The 21,631-nt window shown below is 39.4% G+C and overlaps 1 protein-coding gene across 2 annotated transcripts in view; it reads left to right on the forward strand.

Moving 5' to 3' along the window:
* The window catches only part of CFAP52 (cilia and flagella associated protein 52), a 40,507-nt gene that overhangs the window by 12,750 nt on the left and 6,126 nt on the right, over window positions 1–21,631 (forward strand). For both annotated transcript variants that reach the window (XM_069483379.1, XM_069483380.1), the window contains 4 exons: window positions 3,178–3,278; window positions 6,105–6,275; window positions 17,157–17,305; window positions 19,621–19,766. In XM_069483379.1, the coding sequence (XP_069339480.1) occupies window positions 3,178–3,278; window positions 6,105–6,275; window positions 17,157–17,305; window positions 19,621–19,766 (567 nt within the window). The remainder of the gene's footprint in view (window positions 1–3,177; window positions 3,279–6,104; window positions 6,276–17,156; window positions 17,306–19,620; window positions 19,767–21,631) is intronic.

Genomic DNA, 21,631 nt, shown 5'->3' on the forward strand with positions numbered 1-21,631 from the left:
ATAATAATCACTAATTATGTTTTGTGCAAGATTTGTACGAAGAAAACTATAAAACTCTGATGAAAGAAATCAAAGAAAAACTAAATAAGTGGAAAGATATTTCATGGTCATAAGTAGGAAGACTCAATGTCAAGATGTCAGTTCTTCCCAATTTAATCTATAGATTTAATGAATCCCAATCAAAACCCCAACATGTTATGTTGTAGAGATTGACAACCTGATTCTAAAGTTTGTAAAGAGAGGGGAAAGACTCAGGATAGGCAGCACAATATTGAAGACAAAGTTGAAGAAGTGACACTCCCTGACTTCAAGAATTACCATAAAGCTACAGTAATCAGAACAGTGTGGTGTTGGTGAAAGAATAAACAAACAGATCAGTGGAACAGAATAGAGAGCCAAGAAGTAGACCCACATAAATATAGTCAAACTGATCTTCGATAAAGGAGCAAAGGCAATCCAATGGAAAAGAGTCTTCTTCATAAATGATGTTGAAACAATTGGGCATTCATATGCAAAAAAAATTGAATCTGGACACAGATCTTATACTTTTACAAAAATTAACTCAAAATGGATCACACACCTAAATGTAAAATGCAAACTCCTGGAAGATAACATAGGAGAAAATCTAGATGACCTAAGGTTTGGTGATGAGTTTTTAGATACAATCTCAAAGGTATGATCTATGATAGAAAGAATTGATAAGCTGGACTTCGTTAAAATTAAAAATTTCTGCTCTGCAGAAGACACTTTCAAGAGAATGAAAAGTAAAGAAACAGAGTGGGAGAAAATATTTGCAAAAGATATATCTGAGTAAGGACTGAGACCTAAAATGTACAAAGAACTCTTAAAACTTAACAACAAAAAAACAAACAACACGATTAAAAAAATGGGCCCAAAACCTTAACTGGCACCTCACCAGAAAAGATATATAGATGGCAAATAAGCATAAGAAAAGATGCTCCATATCATGTATGTCATCAGAGAAACCCAAATTAAAACAATGATGAGATACGACTATAATCTTTTAGAACTGCCAAAATCCAGAGCACTGACAACATCAAATGCTGACAGATGTGGAGTAATAGGAACTATTATTCATTGCTGATGGGAATGCATAATCACATAGCCACTTTGGAAGATATTAATAGTTCGGTGATTTCTTATAAAATTAAACATACTCTTACCATACAATCCAGCAATTGTGCTCCTTGGTATGTACCCAAAGGAGTTGAATACTTAAATCCACACAAAAGCCTGCACACAGATGTTTATGTAAACTTTATTCATAATTACCAAAACTTGGAAGCAACCAAGATGTCCTTCAGTCGGTGAATGGATAAATAAACTGCGGTACACCCAGACAGTGGAATATTACTTAGTGCTAAAAAGAAATGAGCTATCAAGTCATGAAAAGGATGGAAACTTAAATGCACAGTACTAGGTGGAAGAAGCCCATCTGAAAAGGCCACCTAGTGTGTGATTCCAACTTTATGACGTTCTGGAAAAGGCAAAATCATGGGGACAATGAAAAGATCAGTGCTTGCCATGGGTTAACGGGGAGGGAGGGATGAATAGGCGGGGCACAGAGGATTTTTAGGGCAGGGAAACTACTCTGTATGATTCCAGAATGGTAAGCATATTAATATGCCATTAGTTTGTCCAAAGCCATAAAATGTACAACACCAAGAGGGAACCCTAATGTACACTCTGGGCTTTGGATGATAATGATGTGTCAATGTAGGTTTATCAGTAATAAATCTACTTCTCTTGGTGGGAGAGATTGATAATGGAAGAGGCTCTGCATGTGTGGTGGAAGGGGTTTTTTGAGAAATCTCTGTACCATCTGTTTAATTTTGTATAAACCTAAAACTGCTCTAAAAATTAGTCTGTTAAAAAATAGAAAACAAAACAAACAAACAAAAAAGCAATACATGCTCAATGAATGCTGACATGTTGACATGGTGCAAAGCACTTTCCTGACATTATTTCATTTGATCCTCACAACAATCCAGTGAGATAGGTACCATTTTCATCCCTGCTTTACAGATGAGGAAACTGAGGCACATACCATTGCAGATCTCCTGCCTAGTGAATAGTAGGGCTGAGATTTCAACCCAGGCAGACTGGCTGCAGAACCTGTGCACTCGGACAATATTGTTTACAGTTTTTTTTAAAGTTTATTTAGAAATCTCGCATACATAATTTAGAGGCTCTGTTGAACTCTTGATCCCTTGCTTCCCCAAGTCCCCAAACAGATGCTAAGAATACTCACCTCAGTGTTATCTTGTCCCGGGCCAAGCATGCCTCCCAGGACTCCTGCTGCGGCGCTTTTGGAGTTGGGGTGAGGTGTGGAAGCAGGGAGCATGTCATTTTGGTCCACACCTTCGTATCCTTGAGCCTTCATTTCTTTTCTCAACCATGAAATGTCTTTTGATCCAGAACAGGCTAAATTCAGTTTAAGGTAACTCGAAAGGATGTAGTATTTGTTTTATAGTATTCAAACTTCAGTTAGACACAAACCTATAAAGTCATTAGCTATATTATTACTGAATGTTTTAAAATCAAATATTGGTCATGCACATTTTAAAATTAGAACTGCAGAGTGGGCGCTATAAAATGGCCATCATACATCCCCAAACTCTGAAGGCTGCTCTGAATTTCTAATATGTTTCCCACTACTGGTAGGATGCTGTACTAGGTGCTTTAGTCCAGAAAATATAGTCACCAAACAATGAGTCTTTTCTGCTTTCTTTGGATGTTAAATACAGTTTCTTTGCATTTATAAGAATTAAGTTCTGGTGAAAACAGTGGCAACTGAGGGACTAACATCGCTGAGGCTGTGCTTACCCTTCTACTCTGACTGCATTTGAATGGATATAAAAGTGTTAATTTTTAATATATTAAAAATGCACAGGTGGTTTTAGAGAGGAAGAATGGTGAAACATTCTTGCTTCTTAGAGGACCAGAAGGGCTACTTCCTGGCAGGCAAGCTCATTGTTGGCATTGAATCCTCTTGGCTAGCCTGGGGTGCATCACGGGCAATACCTGCATGAACTCCAGCCACGCAGCGTGTGCAGCATTGGCGTGGCCACGGCCATGCTCCCTGTGTCAGGTCTTGCGTTGACTCCTAACGATGAGAACATTTGGCTTTTGTCTTAACACTGTTTCTCCCCCTAGGGAGTGTCGGCTATCAGGTGCCTGAAGATGGGGGGTTTGTTGGTGGGCTCTGGAGCCGGATTGCTGGTCTTCTGTAAAAGCCCCAGCTACAAACCCATCAAGTAAGTTCTGGGTCTTACAGAGTTGGGATGGGTAGAGACCCACTAGAGGGAGATTTGCTTAAAGCCAGCAACTCAATGATACTGGCAAAGTGATATCTGGTTAAAGATTTTTATCTTGCTTTAAAGTGAATGGTTGGAATCACAATAGATGGTGGTTTCTTTGCCAATGAAAAGACAAAGGCTTATGATGAATCAAACCCAAGCAGTCCACTATTACCCAGGAAACACTGCCCATTTAATAAACACGGAAATTTTTATTTAACTAACACATTGAGCCATGACAAAAGAAATATGATGTTATAAACTCATCCAACAAATAACCTCAAATTTTAAACATCCAAAATTGCTTTATTCAATGAAATTTATTATGCAACGAGTGCCTATTATGTGAGATGCACTGGGATAATAGTTAGTATGTTTGAATACAAGTTTTAATACAAATATCCAACATTTACCCATCATTTCTAGGTGCCAGATACCATGCTGTATACTTTTCGTGGCTCCTCTAATTAAAATAAAATTAAATAAAACCTTATACATTGCCATTGACAAGTACTTATTGTCCAATGTGCTGGATGCTATTGAAAAAATAAAGAAAAATAAGATACGGTCACTGTCCTCCCAGAGCTTACAGTCTGGTTTGGGGATAAAGTAGATATACATGAAAAAAGTCATTACAAGACAAGATAGTATATAAGCACAAACTTCCTGGTCCAGATAAAGTAAAATATTTTATGGCTGTTGTAGAGAAGATCAGAGAAGGAAGTGATCTTTTTGGGATGGAGCAATCAGGGAAGACACTTCACAGAGGAGTGGAGGCCAAACTTGAACTTAGCTTCAACAAAAGCCAGACAGCCTAGACGTGCTCTGTATGGCCTCTACTAGCTCCTAGCCAGGGGTAGTTGTATATGCACTGCAGAAATGAGCATCAGCCGTCTTCCTTCATGGAAATCTGTGTTGAGCACTCACTATGTACCAGGTGCTATTCTAGGTGCTTGAGATATCTCTCACCTTCTAGCAGGAGGGAAAAGACAATGAACAAAAAACAAAATAATCAAGGAAAGTACATAGTATTAAAGGGTGATAAGTACAATGGAGAAATATGGAGTAGGATATAGAGTAAGGGGAATTAGGGTTTGAAGAGGGGCAGAGGACAGGTTGCAATTTTAAATTCAGTGGTCAAGAGAGGTCTTATTGAGAATATTTCTGGATTAGTTTTGTGTTAGTATGAAAGGGAATAAGAGGAGGAGGTGACTTAAGAACAATGTTAGAAGCCTTCCAGGTTATTTTTTTTTTCTTTTTAAATAGCATGTCACTGTGGATTTTAATTTGCATTTTTTGGTTGATCATCTTTTCATATTGATTAGCCATTTGCTTTTCCTCATTCTGAAATGCCTGTTTATGTTTTTACCTGTTTTTCTATTGGGCTATCCTTTATCCTTTTTTTTTTTTTTTTTAAACAGACTCTTGCTCTGTTGCCTGGCTAAAGTGCAGTGGTGTCATAATAGCTCACTGCAACCTCAAACTCCTGGGCTCAAGTGAATCTCCCAAGTAGCTGGGACTACAGGTGCATACCACCACGCCCAGCTAATTTTTAAATTTTTTGTAGAGATGGGGTCTCACTATGTTGCCCAGGTTGGCCACAAACCCTTGGCCTTGGTTGCCCGCTATGGGCTAGTGTGCATTACTTCCATTATGTCTAATCTTCACCACAACCCTGTAAAGGAGGAATTATTCTGTGGTTGAATAAACTCAGGCCAAAACTTTCTGACAACTTGTCCAGAGTCACAGACCTCTAATTAGTGCAGGAGCTGGGACATGACTTGTGGTCTTCTTTTTCTTTGTTAACTGTTCTATGTCCCACCAACAAACAAATCTCTCTAAAACACTGTGTTTTCCATGTTGGCTCCTTGCACAAGAACCTCCGCTGAATTCTTATTGTCCAAACTAAATTAATTGCAGAGCAAGGTTGGGTTCCTCAGGCCTCATTCATTTATATCCTCTTTTTTAAAAATAAAATAAAATTCATACGCATTGTAAGGGGGAGGAGGAAGAAATCTGAAATGTAGAAGAGGAGAAAACAACCCCTAAATGTTCTGGCAAAGATAACCACTATTAACATTTTGTTATTCCTTCATATCTTTGTTATTTATACATAGTTTGAAATAATTGCACTTATTTATATATAAAATTCTGTATTCTGATTTTTTACTTAGTGTAAGCATCAGAAACATTTTTAATATCACTATATAATCATTTTATTATTATGGTCAAATATACCTATCTACATAATCTTTTAAACATTGTTTTATGGCCAGGCAAATATTCTATGAAGTTGATGTCCTGTAGAATATAGATCATTTCACAATTTCATTAGAATTGTATATTTAGGTTGTTTTCAACTTTCCACTCTTTTAAATAAGGTTATAATAGCATTCTTTGACATAAAGGAGTCCTCCCCCCCCGATTTTAATGTTATTTTTTAGAAATGAAATTAATAAAGAGTTTAGTTGCCATGGTCATTTGTGCCCATATACCTGTCTGGAATGTTCCCTCTGGCCACATCCTGCCTGTGTTGCACAACCCATTTCAGACTGTTATCTCACTGATGAACCTTCCCTGGCTGCTTTAACCTATTCTGACCTCTCTCTTTGCCGACCATGGGTACACAACCTTGGTGAGTAACTCCTGCCTTTCCAACTGTGTCACTTCCTTGAGGGCATGTTCCAAATCATATGCCTGATTTGTTTTCTCTCTAATCTTCAGGTGGTTCATAAACACTTACTGGTTGAGTGAATCGACTTTACCTTTTTCTTCTCCTTAAAGGAAACTTCAGTTACAAGGTGGCATCACTTCGATCACACTGCGAGGAGAAGGACACCAATTTTTTGTAGGAACAGAGGAATCACACATTTATCGCATCAACTTCACAGATTTCAAAGAAACTCTGATTGCGACTTGTCACTTTGAAACCGTCGAGGATATTGTCTTTCCATTGTAAGTAGAAGAGGAAAATAAGAATGTGGAAATTTGATGCAAAGGAATTTAATTTTATTAATTAGACATCTTTAATTAGTAATTAAACATTTCAACATCTATGAATATAATTTTGACTTTTTTCTCCTTAAATTTTTCTAATGTAATAAATTATTTTAATAGACTTTCTTTTGTCTTCATCGGGCAGTTACATTAGTTTTCCCAATTCAAATTTGGATTTCTTTAGAATGTCGATTTTTCTAATAAACCCGTCGTGGAAAAGGTAAATACCTGATACAACTTTTCTATGTTTTCCCAATGCCATCTTCAAAAGCTTCGTACAGCTGGTCCCTGACTTATTATAGTTTTATTTGCAATTTTTTGATTTTACAATGGTGCGAAAGTGATATTCGTTCAGTAGGAACTATACTTTGAGTACTCATACAACCATTCTGGTTTTCAATTTCAGAACAGTATTCAATAAATTACATGAGATATTCAACACTTTATTATAAAATGGGCTTTGTGTTCGATGATTTTGCACGACTGTCGGCTAATGTAAGCGTTCTGAGCACATTTAAAGTAAGCTAAGCTAAGCTATGATGTTCCATAGGTTATGTGTATTAATGCATTTTTTTTTTTTTTTTTTGGATACAGGGTCTTGCTCTGTTGCCTGGCCTAGAGAGCAGTGCATCATACCTTATTGCACCCTCAAATTCCTGGACTCTAGCAATCCTCCTGCCTCAGCCTCCCAAGTAGCTAGGACTACAGGCAGGTGCCACCATGCCCGGCCAATTTTTCTATTTTTTATAGAGACTGGGTCTCACTCTTGCTGAGGCTGGTCTCAAACTCCTGGCCTCAAGTGATCCTCCCTCCTCAGCTTCCCAGAATGCTAGGATTACAGGGGTGAGCCACCATGCCCAGGTTTTACATGCATTTTTGACTTACAGTATTTTCAACTTATGATGGGTTTATCCAGACATAACTCTACCCCAAGTCAAGAAGCATCTGTAATGCCTTTTTTCAGACTTTTTTCCAGTCATTTCTTTGTACTTCTTAGGATCCTCCAGATTTGGGAGACTTTATGGTGGTAGATGTAAAAGGTTTTCTGGACCTAGTTGTTGTATTTCTTGGTAAATCCCACCCACCACAAGTGAAACAAATAACTATCAGAAGTTTGATATCAAAAGAGCTTCAGTCATAGGGAGCCATCACTTGATTTTGAAGCACATTTGTCTTCAGGGAGATCCAATTCACAAAGTTGGTCTGTGTTTGCTATGAACTGCTTCAGTAGTTAGCTTGAATTTACAATATTCAAAATCATTGTTCTACATATCAGCAAGACTTACTTTAAAAACTCAATTCTTGAGATCATGAGCTGTGGTTTTTGTTCCGTGAGTCCTTGTGAGTAGGTTCTTCCAAATATTTCTAACAGTGAAAATGGCTGGTGCTTTCCCATTAGGTGAATCTTTATTTGAAAACTGATCATTTATTTTCTGCCTTACTGTTTTTCTAAGGAGCTTGGTAGAATTAATCTGTAAAATTGTTTGGTCCTAGTGCTTTTTCAGGATTGATTTTTAACTATCTTTTCAATTTATTACATGGTTATTGATCTATTTGGGTTTTGTACCTCTTCTTTTTCTTTATGTTTTTAAAAAGCCAATTTATTAAAATACAATTTACATACCATAAAGTTCACCCATTTAGAGTGAAACATTGTCCAAGTTAATGGTTTTTAGCATATTTACAGAGTTGTGTAACTGTCACCATAATTTTAGAACATTTTATTATCCCAAAAAGAACCCTACTAGCAGTCACTCCTCATGACCCTTTGCTTCCCCTGCCTTGCTAGGCAAACACTAATCTATCTATGGACTTTTCCTCTTGTGGACATTTCTTATAAATGGGATCGTAAAATATATGACCTTTTGTGACTGGCTTCTTTGGCTTAGCATAATGTTTCTGACATTCATCTACTGTAGCATGTATCAGTTCTTCATCCCTTTTTATTGCCAAATGAATTCCATTGTATGGATATACCTTATTTTGTTTATTCAGCAGTTGATGGATGTTTGGGTTGTTTCCCACATTTTTGCCTGTTATGAATAATCGTACCTCTTTTTGAGTCACTTCAAACATGTATATTTTCCTAGGAATGCATCTATTTCATCTAGATTTGACAATTTATTGGCCTAAGTTTATATATAAGATTAACTCATAATTTCTAACAGAGATATAATAACAGATTTGTTAAAGATTTGTTAAATTCTTCTTGCATCTCTATCAGCCTTTCCCTTATTTCAAAGGGAAAGTATATAAAGGTTGAAAGTACATAAATATTCACATTTTATCTTCCTTGCTTATTGTATATTTTCACAAAATATTCCTCTTGCCATTAATTTTACTTTGTCTAATGATAATATTACCACATCTTCATTTTTTTTTAAATAGCATTTACATAATTAGGTATTTTTGCTATAATGTGATAAGTGAATTCGTTAGAATACCTAAAATTCTATAAACTCACGTACTAAAGAGAACAAGCCTTCTGGGAAAAATTGGGTTGGGCTAGGATTTCTCAACCTCGTATTATTGACATTTTGCGTCAGGTAACTCTATACTGTAGGGGGCTGTCCTGTGCAGCATAGGATGGTTAGCAGCATCCCTCGTCCCTGCCCACAAGATGCCACTAGCAGGCCCTCCCCCACTACTTGTGACAACCAAAAATGTTCCCAGACATTGTCAAACTTCCCCTGGTGGCAAAATTACCCCTAGTTGAGAAATACTGGGTTAGGCCAGATCACTTAAAACCTATGCAACTCTGTAATCAGAGCACTAACAAAACCAATACCAATTTAAATAAAATATTAGCACAGTTAAAAAAGTTGTTAAATTTTTAATGAAAAAGGAAATACCCCAGTAAATATAGGACTTCACCTTTTAAGAAGTGAAGGTAACTTTCTGAAAGGAGATTTAAGAAGGCTTGAGGCTGCTGAGTGGTGGGGCTGAGCTGAGCTAAGAGGAAGAACGTAGAATAAGCGAGCATCGTGCATGGGACCGCATTCTTCCTTCACTCGATAATCTAGCTGCGTCAATGTTCTCTGTTTTGGCCTGCTTTTACTTCATATACCAAAGCATTATTATACTGAGAAAAAACATCATGTATAAACCAATGAAATTTCTGCAATATTCTGCTATTATTTGCCTGTTTACCAATTGCTTATGATCTAATTTACATTACAGAAACGGGCATTCTCTCAAAAGAAATGATGTGTCTTTTTCCAACTCTTTGTTTTCAACCTACTAGTATTGTTTTGTTTTAAAGGCAAGTCTTAGTCTTTCAACAGAATTTAACTCATTCTTAGTTATTACTATCTGATAAGTTTATAGATATTTTCTATTTTCTATTTAACATGTGTCCTTTTTTCTTTTCTTGTCTTTTGCTGTAGTGATCATGTTTCCTTTGGTTCAGTCTTCCCCTCCCCCACTGCATATGACTTGGGAGCTACTCACTTTATTTTTATTCATTTCGTTACCCTGGAATTTTTGATATGCATATCTAAATATATTTTTCTGTCAAAGACCACAGTTAGCCAACATTTTATATTCTATCTGCCAGAAAGGCAAGAGTCTTAGCATATATTTATTTCCCCATTCATCTTTCCCCTACTGTGTCCCATGCTAAAATCATTTGGAATGATAGATCCAAATTATATTAGTATTTTCTTTTTATAAGCAATTACTTAGATTTAACTATAAATTTTGTTCTTTGCTTTTATCATTCTCTTTTTTTCATGCATCGATTCTCTTGGTTTTTTTTTTTTTTTAATTTTTTCAGAGACAGTCTGTGTATAGAAAATTTTGTTCTTCCTTATCTGAAAATACCTTTTTTTACCCTCAAACTTGAATGATAGTTTGGCAACGCATAAAAAGAATTTTAATGAAGTTTGTTTTTGAAGTATAACATATATACAGAAAGTAGATAAATCATAAATAAGTAAGCAACTCAGTAAATTACCATACCTGTATGACTGCACCCTGGTCAAGCAATAGAACATTTTTATTATCCCCAAAATACCCCTTCTAATCACTACCCTCACCTTCCTACTTAAAGATAATCACTACCTAGACTTTTAGTCCCATATATTAGTTTAATTGAATATGTACTTTGGAAATCATTTTCCTTTCTCTATGGAAGCTTTTAATGTGGTTAGTGTCATTTTTGTCTTCTTATTCTTACTGACTTTTTTTTTTTTTGCTTACTGATTTTTAGTCTACTTGTTTTATCAATTACTGAGAGAAGTGTTAACATCTCAAGCAATGACTATAGATTTCTGTCTTTATTTCAGTCAGTTTTTGCTTCATATATTTTGAAGCTCTATTATTAAGTGTAATTGTTATATCTTCCTGCTGTATTGGCATTTTTATCATTCTTAAGTGTTCCTCTATCTCTAGTAATTCTCTTTGATTTGAAATATCTTTTGTATAATTTTTTTTCTGGGGACAGGGTCTTGCCCTGTTGCCCAGGCTGGAGTGCAGTGGCACAATCATAGCTCATTGTGATCCTCGGCTCAACTGATTCTCCTGCCTCACCTTCCCACGTAGCTGGGACTACAGGCTTGTACCATCACACCTAGCTAATTTAAAAAATTTTTTTGCAGAGATAGGGTCTTGCTATGTTGCCTGGGCTGGGAGCTCCTGGCCTCAAGCGATCCTCTCACCTCAGCCTCCCAATGCACTGGGATTATAGGTGTGATCATCACACTTGGCCCTTTTGTATAACATTAATGGACTCATTCCAGCTTTCTTATGCTTACTCTTTACATGATATACCTCTTTTCAGCCTCTTACTTTCTAATATCTTTATATTTAAATCCATCTCTTGAAACCTCATATAATTGGTTCTTGCTTTTCTACCCAGTCTGATAATCTCTGCTTTTTATTTGGAATGTTCAGTTCATTTACATTTAATGGAGTTTTTCATACGTTTGTTTTAAATCTTCCATTTTGCTATATGCCTTTTGTTTTTTGGTCTTATCTGTTCTTTGCTCTTCTATTGCTTTTTTCCTGCCACCTTTTGTGTTAATCAAATATTTTTAGCATTCCATTTAATAGCTCTATTAGCTTTCTGGCCATATATATGTGTGTGTGTGTATATATATATATATATATACACACACACACATATATATATATTTTTTTTTTTAGACAGTCTCACTCTGTTGCCTGGGCTAGAGTGCCATGGCATCAGCCTAGCTCACAGCAACCTCAAACTCCTAGGCTCAAGCAATCCTCCTGCCTCAGCCTCCCAAGTAGCTGGGACTACAGGCATGTACCACCATGCCCAGCTAATTATTTTTTCTATATATTTTTAGTTGTCCAGCTAATTTCTTTCAATTTTTTTAGTAGAGATGGGGTCTCACTCTCGCTCAGGCTGGTCTTGAACTCCTGACCTCGAGCGATCCTCCCACCTCGGCCTCCCAGAGTGCTAGGATTACAGGCGTGAGCCACCACATCCAGCCTGGCTATATATTTTTGTGTTAATTTTTTAGTCATTTCTCTAAGGATGACAATATGCATCTTTAGCATATCACAGTCTACTTAGAGTTAATACTGAATTACTTCAAGTAAAATCCGGTGTGGAACTTTGCAACAGTATATTTCCCTTAAGCTCCACCCTCATCCTTGCTGCTGTTGTTCTCATGCATACCTATCAATATTATAAGGACATCAATACAATGTTATAATTTTTGTTTTAAACAATCACAAATCTTTTCAAGAAATTAAGAGAAGAAAAGAAAATTTTAAAATGTTTTCTGTGCTTACCCACATATTTGAGCATTTTTGATGCTCTTCATTCTTTATTTATATCTAAGTTGCCATCTGGTATCTTTTCCCTTCAGCCTAAAGAACTTTGTTTAGCATTTTTTTGTAAGCATAAGTCTCTGGTGAAGAATTCTCTGTTTTGATTATCTGAAAACATCTTTTTCTAGCCTTCATTTTTGAGGAATAATTTCACTGGTTATAGAATTCTTGCCTGGTTGTTTTCCATTTATTCATTAGGTTTGATCCATCATTCCAATGCCTTCTGGCTTCCATAGTTCCTAATAAGAAGTCATTATGAATTCTTATTATTGTTTCCCCCTTTGTAATTTATTAATATAATTTTTTTTGTCTATTTTCAAGATTTTCTCTTTGCTTTTGTCTCTCATCACTTTGACTATGATGTGTCTTTCTTCCTGTATTTATCCTGCTTAGGGTTTGTTAAACTTTTTGGATCTGTAGCTGATGTTGTCCACCAAGTTGGGAAGTTTTCAGCTGTTATTTCTTCAAGAATCTTCATCTTGGCTGGGCAAGGTGGCTCATGCCTGTAATCCTAGCACTCGGGGAGGCCGAGGTGGGCAGATTGTTTGAGTTCAGGAGTTCGAGACCAGCCTGAGCAAGAGCGAGACCCCATCTCTACTAAAAGTAGACAGAAATTAGCCAGACAACTAAAAATATATAAGAAAAAATTAGCAGGGCATGGTGGCACATGCCTGTAGTCCCAGCTACTTGGGAGGCTGAGGCAGAAATATTGCTTGAGCCCAGGAATTTGAGGTTGCTGTGAGCTAGGCTGACACCATGGCACTCTGGCCTGGGCAACAGAGTGAGACTCTGTCTAAAAAAAAAAAAAAAAAAAAAAAAGAATCTTCATCTTTTCTCACTTCTATTCTTCTGAGATTCAAATTACACACATGTTGAATAATTTAATTTTTTTTCGCATAGATCTCTAGGCTGTTCACTGTTCTTTAATCTTTTGCTTCGTTTTTTTTTTAAGTCATGTAACCTCTACTAAATCTACCTTCAAGCTCATAGATTCTTTTGCCATATCTAATCTCTTTTTGAGCTTGTCTAGTAAATCTATTTCAGTTACTATACTTTTTACCTACAGAAAAAATATGTAACTGTTATAAAATTTATATTTATAATATCATACATATATAGTTTCTAGTTCTCTATTGAGATTACCTATCTGTTCATCTATTGATATCATAGTTTCCTTTAATATTTAGAATGTATTTTAAATAGCTGCTTTGACATCTTTGCTAATCTAATACCTAGGTCTACTTGGAGTCAGTTTCTTCTGACTGCCCTTTTTTTTTTGTTTTTTTTTTTTTGAGACAGAGTCTCACTCTGTTGCCCAGGCCAGAGTGCCATGGTGTCAGCCTAGCTCACAGCAACCTCAAACTCCTGGGCTCAAGCAATCCTACTGCCTCAGCCTCTCCCGGATAGCTGAGACTATAGGCACGCGCCACCATGCCCAGCTAATTTTTTCTATTTTTAGTTGTTTGGCTAATTTCTTTCTATTTTTAGTAGAGACGGGGTCTTGCTCTTGCTCAGGCTGGTCTCAAACTCCTGAGCTCAAGCAATCCTCCAGCCTCAACCTCCCAGAGTGCTAGGATTACAGGTGTGAGCCCCCACGCCCGGCCTTGACTGCCTTTTTCCTGAGTCACGTTTTCCTATCTCTTTGCATGTTTGATAATTTCTTGTTGAAAACTCAGTATTCTATAGAATACACTGTAGCAACTCTGTTCTCTGAGACTTATTGGCATGGACTCAAACTGGGAATTTTGCCTCCCCATAGTATGAATCAGCTGATGTTCTCATGATTTCCCACTGCTGCTTTTTTAGCTTAGCCCTGGGTTCTCTTGTGGGCTTACATTATTTGGCAGTCACCCAAAGGTTTGTGCAGAAGTGAGGCTTATCCTTTCCGTGACTTCCTTGCTTCTAGTGATTTCTCTCTAATTTCCAAGTAGGCTGCTGACCTCAAGCTCTGACACTTCAAGCCTGTGAGTTTCAACTTTCTCCCATCCAAGCTGAGCTCAGTTGGGGAACATATTCAGTTAAAAAAGCAAAAGCTCTCAGATTGACCCCCCCATGTAGCTGTCTTCAAAAGTAGAAACACTTTAAAAAATCAATTAAAAAAGAGAATAGTAGAATCCTCTCATCTCGCCTGCTTTTTCTTCCTCTTGGGGTTCTCCCCAAACATGTGTAATTCAGCTGCCAGCCAGGAATTTGGGCAGTGCTTATAATCAGAATGTATGTCTGTCTTCTGTGGTTCTCTTGCTGCCAGGATTTCCGCAGCTGATTTTCTAGCTCTTGACTCTGCTCTCTAGCACCTTTAGCTGGTAAGGCTGTGGGTTTTCTGCCACCTTTTTCTACAGCCACCATAGCTGTGGGAGTCAGGGAGCACCTCATATGAGAAAGCCACACACTAACAATCCTTAACCCTTTCCACTTGCACTTTTACAAGAGCAAATGCCTCTTGATTCCTATCTACTTTTAGAGGTTTTCAGTGTCTTTATGATATTTGGTTGTTATTGTTAATTTTATCCAATTTCTTTCATTTGTTATTTTTTGTTTTTGTTTTTTAAGAGATAGGGTTTCTCACTCTGTTGCCCAGACTGGAGCGCAGTGGCATGATTATAGCTCGCTGTAACCTTGAACTCCTCTGCTGGGTTCAAGTGATCCTACCACCTGAGCCTCCTGAGTAGCTGGAATTGCAGGTGCATGCCATCGTGCCTGACAAATTTTTTTTTTATTTTTTTGGAGCCCAGGTCTCGCTGTGTTGTCTAGGCTGATCTCGAACTTCTGGCCTTAAGCGATCCTCCCACCTCAGCCTCCCCTGTCACTGGGATTACAGGTGTGAGCTACCACACCCAGCTATCCAGTTTCTATGATTGTTATTGCGAGGTTTTTGTAAGCAGTTCAACTGCTTCAACATTATGAGATGTACTCTGTGCTTGTGCTTTTGAGCTGAGTTTTTCTCCAGTTTGTTTCTCTGAAGGTCTTATCCAGCTGATTTCTGTTTATTTCAATGTTTCTGGCCTATTTGATAATACTTTCCTGCTTTCTTGTATTGTTAAGGGAAAAAATGCATATCTACATCTCTGTATATCTTTATCTCATGGGATTTTAGAAGGAAAGGAAGGGAGCACATGGGTCTAGTGCATCATCGTGATCCAATCATTTAGGTTCTTATAGGAACTTAACCTCTCAGACCTGAAACTAAGGACAGTCTAATACTTGAATGGATCATTTTTGAACTAGGTTTGACTGCTGAAGAAGTGGATTGTCCATGAACAGTAGAGAGTTTGGAAAGTTCTCTAGGGACATTCATTTTATGATATTTTATTTTCATGAGCAGTCTGTACACAATATTAACACATCTTTAAGAGCTCACTTTCCTAAGAGGAAGAGCTCATTCACCAAAGGCAGTAGCTGATATAAAACATCTCTTCTTTTAAATAAATATTGATGTTGGCTTGATTTGATCTGTTAATCAGGACTGTGTGGCAAGGAGCTGTGCCGCATCTGCAGTCTTGTTCTAGCTCTTTCTCCTTCTAGTCCAGCATCGGAACCTTAACTCTGAGCCACAAAGTGAAATGTGTGGAAGGGATCCACTTACCTTTTTCTATTAGTTTCAAAGTGATTAGATCTTAAAATAAGAGAGAAAGACTCTCTTTTTCTGGTAATGTGTTTATGATGAAATACAGAAATTGCTCGAGACATACTTAAATCTAAAGGTTAGCTTCAGTCTCCACATTATAAATAAGATGGTCTTTATTGTACCCTGGTATTCCTCCTTTTTCTTATCCAAGTGGGAATAATCTATAATCTTTTGACATATTGGTAAATTACATTCTATTTACAAATTGCCTTTTTTTTCTTTTTTTGAGCCTGACAGACCAATTACTCTGAGATTCTCTTCTTTGTCCATTATTTCATCTTTTCTCACAACTAGGCAGAGAAGGGTTTTGGTTTATCTGCAAACATGAATTCTAGCACCGTTGTCATTTTCTTCTTTGAAATTTTATAACATTTTTTTACTTTACAGGAAAGTGTTCGTTTATCCTCTTTTATTTTTTTATTTATTTATTTATTTTTTTTTTAATTTTTTTTTTTTTTGAGACAGAGTCTCACTCTGTTGCCCAGGCTAGAGTGAGTGCGTCAGCCTAGCTCACAGCAACCTCAAACTCCTGAGCTCAAGCGATCCTCCTGTCTCAGCCTCCCGAGTAGCTGGGACTACAGGCATGCGCCACCATGCCCGGCTAATTTTTTCTATATATATTTTTAGCTGTCCATATAATTTCTTTCTATTTTTAGTAGAGGTGGGGTCTCGCTCTTGCTCAGGCTGGTCTCGAACTCCTGAGCTCAAATGATCCGCCCACCTCGGCCTCCCAGAGTGCTAGGATTACAGGCGTGAGCCACCGCGCCCGGCCCGTTTATCCTCTTTTAATATGAATATGCCATGGATGTATTTGTCTCAAGAAATGTTACCTACTGGGTATATACTTATCTCCAAACTCATCGAGTTATATATATTGAATATGGGTGGCTTTAGCTGGGTATGGCGGCTCACGGCTGAATTTGGCTGCCCAGGAGGCTGAGGCGGAAGGATTGCTTGAGGCCAGGGGTTCGAGGCTGCAGTGAGCTGATTGCACCACTACACTCCAGCCTGCGTGACAGAGTGAGACCCCATGATATGTACAGCTTTTAACATGTCCATCACACCTCAATAAAGTGTTTTAAAAAATAAGACAGACAGAAATGTAACTTACTATCTCCTCCAGTCTACCAAGACTTTGAGAGACTTTTAAATTGACTGTTTCTTTTTGTGCAACTTTGTCCCAACCCTTCCTAAAGGGAAAGAACGACAAAAGATTGTCCACAGGTGGTTTGAGGGCATGAAATGCCATTTTACACAAGAAATCTGTAAGATCAAACTTTCAGATAATTGGTATCGAAAAGCATCCTTCCCTATATCCGTGGGAATCACATTTTGGCATCACGTATGCATGCGAGAAGCACTGTGCGCCTCTTACGGCTGCATCTCTTATTCTCCTGATGGCTTCTTTGCAGTGGCACTGCTGAGCTCTTTGCGACCTGTGCCAAGAAGGACATCAGGGTGTGGCACACGTCATCCAACAGGGAGCTGCTGCGGATCACTGTGCCCAACATGACCTGCCACGGCATCGACTTCATGAGGGATGGCAGGAGCATCATTTCAGGTAACGTCTGCGTATCCAGATCTGGCTGTGGGCTGCGGCTCTGCTGCTCACATTCTTATTCTACACAGCCTCCCACTGCCCACCCCCTCCTTGCTTCTAATCTAGCCTCCCTTTGGAGTTTCCTTCCAGCTGGGAGACTTTCTGAGCTAGGAAGAACCAGATAGCAATTTCTCTTCTCCCAAATTGCTGCATAGAGCGTGTATCTTTCTCTCTAGTAGGAGAATTTAGTAATTCAGTTTTGAAATGGCTTTGAGGCCTTAGCAAGTACAGGGCACTCATGTGACAACCCTTTTTGTTGTGTAAGAGATAAAAACCCGACTCCAACTAAGTTATGCCTCAAATGGAATTATTTATTTTTAACTCAATTTATTATTTTATGCCAAAGCATTTTAGCATACATTATAGACAGAGATATTATATTCCACCCTAAATACTTCAGTAGGCATCTCTAAAAATATTTTCCTTTAAAACAGTACTTTTTAAATATCATCTTGTGTCTAATCTATATGAAGATCTCCCCAGTGGTCAAAAAGCACATTTACTGGTTCACATCCATGAAAAGTCAAGGGGATCTTTAGGTGCAGCTATTAAAATGGTGATATCAGAACCCATCTCATCCCCTCTTTTCCTGGCTCTGTTTCCCCCTTGTCGGCACTTCCCACCCCCACCCCCACCCCCGCATGTCTTCTCTGCATAATGCCACCAGGAGCTCCTGGCTCACACGACACTTAGAGCTACCACACCTCAGGTCAGAAATCTTGGAGTCATCACTGCCTCCCTGTTTTCTCTTGTGCCCACATCCATATGCCCCGATGGCTCTCATTTCAGAGTCTGTCCGAGGCCCGTCACTTCTCACCCTCTCCACCCTCGTCGTAGCCACCATCCTCTCTCCCCCAGACTGCCCCGGTGGCTTCCCGCCCAGCCTGCCTGCTTCTACTTTTGCCCGTCATCCTTCTCCCCCAGTCTGCTCTCAGCACAGAAGGCAGAAATCTGTTTGAAAATGTAAGTCAGATCATGCCATTTCTAGGGCTCAAGTCTTTTACCCTCTAAGAGTAAAAGACAAAGTTCTTGTAATTGTGTGCAAGGTTCTACATGACTATCTCTCCTCCCTCACCTCCCTACTACTCACGTCTTCCAGCCATGCTTTCTTCTTTGCTCTTCCTAAAACAAAGGGCATGGGGCCTTTGCTCTAGCTGCTTTGTCTGCCTGGAATGTTCTTCCTGTATGTTCACCCATGGCTCACACCCTCATTTCCTCAAGTCTCTGATGAAATGGGATCTATCTTGAGCATCCTATTTAAAGTTGCTAAGGTCAAGAGGTGGCACTAAAGCTGAGGAGAAGGTGACAGCCACGTGAACACCAAGGGGAAAAGCATTCCGGGCAGAGGGAACAGCAAGTGCAAAGGCTGTGGGAAAATCACTTGGTATGTTTGAAGAATAGCAAGAGGGCCAGCGCATCTGGAGCCTAGTGGGCACAGTTGGGGTGGGGCTTCAGGGAGAGTGCTAGTAGAGGAGGTTGAAGAGGTAGGTAGGGGGCAGATCCCAGTTACCGGGGAGGATAAAAGAGTCTGGATTTTAATTCCACGTGCAGTGGGGAAAGCTTTTGGAAGTTCTTGATTAGGAAAGTGACGTGGTTTAAAAAAGTTTCCCCTGACCCATGTATCGAGTTGTAAGTAAGAGTGAACGGCCAAGGTGAAAGCTGTTATAATGATCCAGGAGAGACATGATGGTGGCTTGGATGATGGTGGTACCAGTAGGGGCATTGAGAGGTGGTCAGATTCTGGATGTTTTTTAACAGTAGAGTGGATGAGACTTGCTGATGGGTTGGATGTTGGATTGGGCTCGATGGTTAGAATACGGAGGAATCAAGGATGACTCTGAGGTTCTTGGCTTAGGCCACTGGAAGGATGGTGGCAACTTTCATTGAGACGGGAAAGATGGTGGGAGTAGGGGCAGGAGCATCAGGTTGGAGGGTGGGGGGGGGAAACAACAATTATCTGGGAATGTTAAATTATATATCTAGTTGGGTGTACAAGTCCTGCAGTTCATGAAGAGGTGGGAGCTGGTCTCCCTCCTTCTGTCCATCCCCCATCCTCCTGCACTTGGCCTGGGGTGCACCTGGGGGAAGACTCAGTCAAGACAAACTGCTCCTTTCCTTCGGCCAGGTGTGAGCAGTTTGGGGAATTAGGAGAAAGGGGCCTGTGATGATTGGAGATCAGTGGGGCTGGCCTCTTCCCTCCACCACCACTGCCACTCCCCAGTCTCGGAGGGTGGCTGCACTGATCCTCACTGCATTTTGTTTCCCTTTCATGCCAGCATGGGACGACGGCAAAATCCGAGCCTTCGCCCCGGAGACAGGCCGACTGATGTACGTCATAAACAGCGCTCACAGGATCGGGGTCACCGCCATCGCCACCACCAGTGACTGTAAAAGGGTCATCAGTGGTGGTGGGGAAGGGGAGGTATTGTTCTTGAAAGCAAAATTTTATCTTTTTAATCCCTCGGTTTAGAGCTACTGCCCTATGAGAGGCTGTCTATTTGATTTTTTAAATACGTACCTGTGCTAGGATTCAGGCAGGACCAAATGAAGATTTTGATGAAAGCCTAAAATGTCATGTATCAAAGTTCTGTAATAATATAAATATACATATAAATATATTTGTGCATAGAAAGGACATTTACCACACAGACATGAAAGTGTTCTAGGGACTAGAGGTATGAATCCAAGTAGGTGTCTTGCCAGAGTTTGGCACTCTTGTCCTTGTCCTCTAAGGACGATAGTTGTATACATTGTCTTTATCTTATCTGTTAAAGCAGATAATGTTTTTATAAGCAATTCTTTAATCCATCCAGACGTTTTGACCATTATTTCGAAATTATCACACCACCATTTCCTTCCGTGATTTTGAGGAGCCTAAAGCACCTTTCGCTGACACATGTATCCCTGCTCTCTCCCTCCACATCCTCCAGACATTTTCCCATCCCAAAGCCTTCCTTTTTCCACATAGGACACTTTCTTCTCTTTCTTCTCTCGCCTGTCATGGGAAGAACTTATTAGGGAGAAGAAAAATACAACATCTTGATGTAGCCTTTGGAACCTGCAGCCTTGGGGCCACACGTGGCCTTCTGGATCCTTGACTGTGGCCTTTTGACTAAATCCAAATTTTACAGAACGAATCCTTTTATCAAGAAGGGCCACATGTGGCCTTGAGTTCGCAGGTTCCCCACCCCTAGGCAATGCAGACGAATGCCTGGGCTCAACTTTCTCTTCTACCACTTTCTAGCTATGTGACCTGGGCCACGTTCTTTAACCTCTTTGTGCTTCTGTTTCCTGTGTAAAGTGAAGATAACAATACTCCTATCAATGAGACATTTGATATTCTTTACTTTGTACTAAGTCTTCAAAATCTGGTGCGTGCATTTTATAATCAGGACACATCTCCATCTGGACCAGCCACATTTCAGGTGCTCTATAGACACACCTCTAGCCCCGGGCCATCCCCACTGCTCTCTGCCCACCACCACCTCCTGGCTTTACTCCCTTCCCTTGTCACTTCAGCCACAGTCCTGTGACACCCTCAGCACTCTTGCTTGCTCCTTCAGCCTTTTGGGGCATGTGTCTTTCTGCATTCTTGCTGCATTCTCCATTCCAGGTGCCTGAGCCCAAGCTCCATGAGAGCTTTGGAGGAAATCACACGGTACAAATTGTTTGCTTTTGGTCCTGCTCAGCAATCTTTTCACAGTCCCATGTCAGCTGCTCCTCCTCTTTCTTGCCCATGCAGCTATCCTTACAGGCCTTTCCTTCTTAAAGGCATAGTCTTCAAGGTCTTTGTAAGTACGAGAGACCAGGGCTTCTGGTCAGCAGGTATACACTGATGTGGATGCAATAGTTGCTAAAATACTCAAGTAATTCCATTTTCAATGGTAAATGGCCATTGCCTGAGCACCCCACCTGCACAGAAGAAGATTGCAGCCCCAACACCCCATCTCCTTCCCCTAAGTGTACTCCAAACTCCTTACACTCCCTCAACTAAAGAGTTAATCCCTGGTCAATCCAAAGTCTTCCAAGACCCTGGTTCCAGTCCTGGGGCTGTTTGGCTGCACCTACACCATACTAATTAGATGTTTTGAATATCGCCCCTGCTAAAGACTGAATTATGCTTCTACCTGTAGTGGGATTTCAAGATAGGAGGTTTGTTTTCTTTGACACTGGCTTCATCCCACCCTGTGTCATAATAGGGAATTATTTGGACACCATAGAAATGAATATAGTCCAGCTCATTTGGATAACCTCGAGCTTCCTCATTTTCTTTACTTTGACATTTTA

This window comes from Eulemur rufifrons, chromosome 9, assembly GCF_041146395.1.
Source record: "Eulemur rufifrons isolate Redbay chromosome 9, OSU_ERuf_1, whole genome shotgun sequence".
NCBI classification, from domain to species: domain Eukaryota; kingdom Metazoa; phylum Chordata; class Mammalia; order Primates; family Lemuridae; genus Eulemur; species Eulemur rufifrons.